Genomic DNA, 5046 nt, shown 5'->3' on the forward strand with positions numbered 1-5046 from the left:
TTGGGTTTTGGGATCTTGGAATCATTTTTATTCTCGCCTAAAAGGTACTAATGTTAATGCGTGGATAAAATGCTTAATAAGATTGAAAATTTTGCATGACGCTTTAAAATTCAAACTTATTGGTTTATGAATGGTTTTTCATTTCAAATTCTTTCAATTGTAGAAGCATGTCTGCAAGTAACTCAAACAACAACTCTATGTGGCTCGGAACTCCCCGAAAAGTTGGCTTTTAGCCTCAACCTGGTCAACTTCAAGGAATGGGAGGAGGAACTCAGGAAAACTCTTCGGAATTGTTCCTTGGAGTACACTCTTGATACTTCCATTCCAAGATTCTTCTCTAAGGTAATCATGAGCGATGAGACTCATGATAAATGGTCTTCCGATTGCAAGAAAGTCACACATCTAGCGGCTAATTCCATCCCGAAAGATTGGAAGGAAAAGCTCTCCTTCTATTTTTTTGGATATTTTCCTCAAAGAACTTGAGGATTTTGTCAATGTAAGAGTCACGAAGGGTGACAATGGCAACTATGATGGACTTTTGTTTGATTTGACTAGGTCACACTCAAACATGAAGATAAAGCCATCGGATGTGGGTTGTCTTGCTAAGGAAAAGGTGTCGGCTTTAGTCAAGGGTCTACAATACCAAAGACCCGGTATGGCCCCTCCGACCTCACGTGCTTGGAATGACTAGGCTCTTTAAGTACATGCATCTTCTCGGAATCTCATTGGAGGATGAGATGGCGGGACATATCTTGCTTGCTTCACTCCACTTAGGCTATGATGTAGTTACAGTGCATATAGCTGCAGGAAAGGAGACATGCTCTTTAAGAGAGGTGGTGCAATTGCTTAGCCGAGCCACCTCCTATGGAGCGACCGAGAGGCCTTTGAGAGCAAGGAAGAGGGAGTTCAAGAACAAGGAAAAGATGTTATAAGTGGCATTTATGCCACTATTCGGGATTAATTTCCTTACCATTTCCCTCCATTTATCGCTTGTTTAGCCCTATTTTGTCGTGCTTTCCCGTATATTACACACAATGCCATTTCCCCCGTACTTCCCCTCTACTTTACCTTTTTGTACTGTTTTTGGGTGTTTTTTCCTGTGTTTTGCAAGTTAACCGATCGATACGTGAAGTAGAGGAAAGTTCGGGATAGTTTCGAGAGCCGGTTTCATGAGTAAATCAAGTGAGGAACTTCTGATCAAGATGCGCGACCAAGAGAGCCCTCTCTCCCACTCTGCGCAGGCGCGCAATCTAAGAGAGAGGGCGCACAATCGAGATGAAATCAGGTTGTTTCCCCTCGTAGATGCCTCGCGCCCTGTAGAGGGCGCGCACACCACTCTGCGCGGGCGCGATGATGCCTGGAGAGGGCGCGCAACTTAACTTGAAGATTCAAGGCAACTTTCTGTAGATGCCAAGCGCGCCCTGTAGAGGGTGCGCATAGTAGCCTTCGCAGGCGCGCACAGTACTGTAGAGGGCGCGCACACTGTCAGCCTAACCCATTTTAATTTCCCCATTTAAAAGCTGATTTGGGAATGAATGAAAGTAGCTATTCCATTTAGGGCAAAGTGCTTAGAACATTCTAGAGAGAGAATAGCCTCCATTAATGATTGTATAAGTTTCTAGAGAGAGAAAGTTCAGATTATTAGTTTTTTAATCATCCAAACTTTAGCCTTTAATATAGATTAGTGCTTTGATCATCCTTGTAATCAATATTGGAGCATTCTATTGGATTTTTGGTGGTTCACCATTGAAGGTTCAAAAACCCATTTTCTTATTTCAATACAAATTTGAAGCTTTGTAAGCTCTTTCTATCTTAATCTCTTTTATTTTGGTTTATTTACATATTTCAAGTATTATTGATAGTTATGTTTATGATTTTGATTATGGCCAATATTTTGGGTATTGTTGATATGAGTAGTTTCTCTCTCCTAGGCCAGACTTTTAGCTAGGGGAAGGGGAATGGATGACTTGGTTGCTATTTGATTAAATATTTGATTTTTGGGGATTTAAACCCTTGTTGTATGAACTTGTGTTTTATTGTTATATGGTTGATGTTGTGCACCATTGACTATATTATTACATGTCCTAATTGATGCGCGGGAGTGATCATGTTAGGATAGATCGTAGTTTATACATTGCTTAATCAATTGCATGGGAATGAGTTGTGTTAAGTAGGATCTTTGATCCCTTGTTTGTGAATCCTTGATTATTTATGTGTTTAGCTCTTAATCCCCAAGTTTGACGTTCCCCGATCCCCTAGCGTTTTTAATCTCATAGTTTCCAATACTTGTTAGTCTTTGTTAATTGTTAGAGTAATTTTGTTAGCCTTAGTTTATTCATTGTCTTGTTTTCCGTCTCTCTTATTCATATACACCCTTTTTTTTATCCTCTACTGTTAGCGCTTAGCTTTGCAATCTCCCGTTTCTCCGTGGATCTCGACCCTTTCTTGCCTATATACTCATTTTGGTAAACTAGGATTAATTTGATAGGAAGGTGTATTGACGACGACATTTCATTCCTCATCAAATTTTGGCGCCGTTGCCGAGGAAGCGGCTTGTTTTGCACTTTTATTTGCGTTATTAGTGGATTTGTTGCTTTTTATTTTGTTCTTTTTCCACTTGCTAGTCATTGCTAATTGTTTGCTTAGCTTTGGTGAATGCAAAGAAGATCTCAAGGACCACCTACTCACAACATTGATCACGAAATTGACCGCACCTTGGGACAAGTCTGTAGAATTTATCAAGAAGAGGGGCGAGGTTTTGGTGCTATTTTTTATAGTGAGAGTGATTCTTGTTCCTCACATTCCCAAGGCGATGAAATGGCGGGACGACAAGTGGATGTTTTATTTCGTGAGTTTGGTAATCCGGAAGATTATGAGCTCACAGGTGGGATATTGCTACCTGTCACGGAAACTAACTTCACCATCCATCCTCAATACACTCGAATGGTTCAAGCGGAGCAATTCTCGGGTTCTCCAAGTGAAGACCCCATTGAGCATCTTGATAGATTTCTTGAACTTTGTGCCATGATACAAACCAACCAAGTTTCTCAAGAATACATTCGGATGCACCTATTCCGACAATCTCTTGCAGGAGGGCAAAGAAGTGGCTCAAGCAAGTCAAGCCTAATTCTCTCACAACATGGATGGAAATTGTCCAAGCATTTTTGAAAAGGTTCATCTCCGAAGAGAAAACCGCCGACATGAGGAGGAAGATTGCATCTTTTGAACAAGAGGCGGAGGAAAGCCTTAGTGAAGCTTAGGAGAGGTTTAAAGAGTTGGTGCAAGCATGTCCTCACCATGAATACAATTAAAGCTTACTCATGAGGCTCTTCTATGATGGTTTGGAACCGATGTCTCGAGCTAATTTGGATGCGGGGGCGGTGGACAATTGATCAAAGTCCCTCAAAATCAAGTTGAAGCAACAATTGAAGAGGTAGTCAAAAAATACTCTTGGGGAGGTAGAAGGAGGAATGCGCCAAAGAAAGGTGGAAAATATGAGTTGGAAAAAGTTGATCAATTACAACATCAAATTGAGCTTCTAACAAAGGGGCTCGCAAAGTTGAACACCAATGTTAATAGTGGTGCAAGCTCCTCCCAATTCAACTCTTTCTCTTGTCAAAATTGTGGTGGTACAAACCATGACACATCCTATTGTGGAGGTTTAAGCCCGGAGCATGTAGTGGCATAAAACACAAGGCAAGAAGGATTTAGGGGAAATGGAGGAGGAGTAGCTTGGAGACAACCACCACCCGGATTTGGAAACTAACCCCAATAATGGAACCAACAAGCTCAACAACCATACAATTACAACCCCAATACCAAACCCTCCTCCATACCAAAACCAATACCAAAACCCAAGGGAAAACTACCTAAGGAACCATCAACAAAATAGCCAACACCAATACAAAAATCAAAACCAAGCAACTCAAAGAAGTCAAGAGCAAGTGTCTCAACCCGATTCTACTCAAACCCAAATTCTTCAACAACTTCAAGCCATGAACCAACAAATGCAAGAAGTCAAGGCCCATAACAAGATGGTTGATTCACAACTAGCTCAATTGGATGAGAGGGTTCCTTTCAACCCACCATCTACTCTACCCGGGAAAACACAAACTAACCCTTCCAACATTGTGAAACCCGACTCTTGCAAAGCAATCACATTGAGATCGGGCGCATCCTATGAGGGTCCTAAGGAGGGAGTTAGTCAAGAAAAGAAGGGAGAAGAAGAGGTTGTGGGTGAAGAAGAGGAAGTTGGAGAGAAGAAGAATGATGAGAAAGATAGTAGTATGGAGAAAAAGAAGTCTAAGGATGTGGTAACATCCTCAACTTCTAGTGAAGCTAGAAATCTTGATGGACCGGTTCCTTTCCCGGTCGACTTGCGGAGAGAAAGTTGAATGACAAATTTGCAAAGTTCCTAAGTGTGATGAAGAACTTGCGCATAAACCTCCCCTTCATTGAGGTAGTCACACAAATGCCTTCGTACTCCAAGTTATTGAAAGACATTATTACCAACAAGAGGAAGCTCAATGATGAGCTTATCACTCTTCCCTATCAAGTGAGTGCACTTGTTCAACACAAAATTCCCAAGAAGCAAAAGGATCCGGGAAGCTTCACCTTGCCGGTCAAGATTGGGAACATGGAAGCTAGGGGTGCCTTAGCCGACCTTGGAGCAAGTGTTAGTTCGATCCCTCTATCCATTGATCAAAAGCTTAACATTGAGATGATCCCCACAAGGAAAACCATTCAATTGGCCGACCGTTCGGTGAAGCTACCTTGTGGTGAGCTTGAAGATGTCCCTATTCAAGTTGGGCATATCTATGTGCCTTGTGACTTTGTAGTAATGGATGTGGAAGAAGATGTGGATACACCTTTGATTTTGGGCCGTGAAGCTCTTAAGACCTTGGGGGCGGTAATCAATTGCAAGAACAACACCATTACATGCGAGGTAGCCGATGAAAAAATTGTCTTTGAATTTTCTAAGCTCCTCAAGACCCCCATGGTTGAGAAGTGCTATAGGGTTGATGTTGTGAATGAAGAACTAGATCG

General features: G+C 41.8%; 1 protein-coding gene across 1 annotated transcript; it reads left to right on the forward strand.

Annotated features, from left to right (window-relative positions):
• Positions 1 to 4471: 4471 nt before the first annotated feature.
• LOC110716876 lies at positions 4472 to 5042 on the forward strand. The gene is made up of 2 exons (XM_021895528.1): positions 4472 to 4909; positions 5037 to 5042. Exons 1-2 carry the CDS (start codon positions 4472 to 4474, stop codon positions 5040 to 5042), a joined length of 444 nt encoding a protein of 147 aa, XP_021751220.1.
• The last annotated feature ends 4 nt before the right edge of the window (positions 5043 to 5046 follow it).

Source organism: Chenopodium quinoa, unplaced genomic scaffold (genome assembly GCF_001683475.1).
Source record: "Chenopodium quinoa cultivar QQ74 unplaced genomic scaffold, ASM168347v1, whole genome shotgun sequence".
Taxonomy (NCBI): domain Eukaryota; kingdom Viridiplantae; phylum Streptophyta; class Magnoliopsida; order Caryophyllales; family Amaranthaceae; genus Chenopodium; species Chenopodium quinoa.

Coding starts and splice junctions, on each gene's coding strand:
- LOC110716876 (XM_021895528.1), top strand. CDS start 4,472: ATGCCTTCGTACTCCAAGTTATTGAAAGACATTATTACCAACAAGAGG.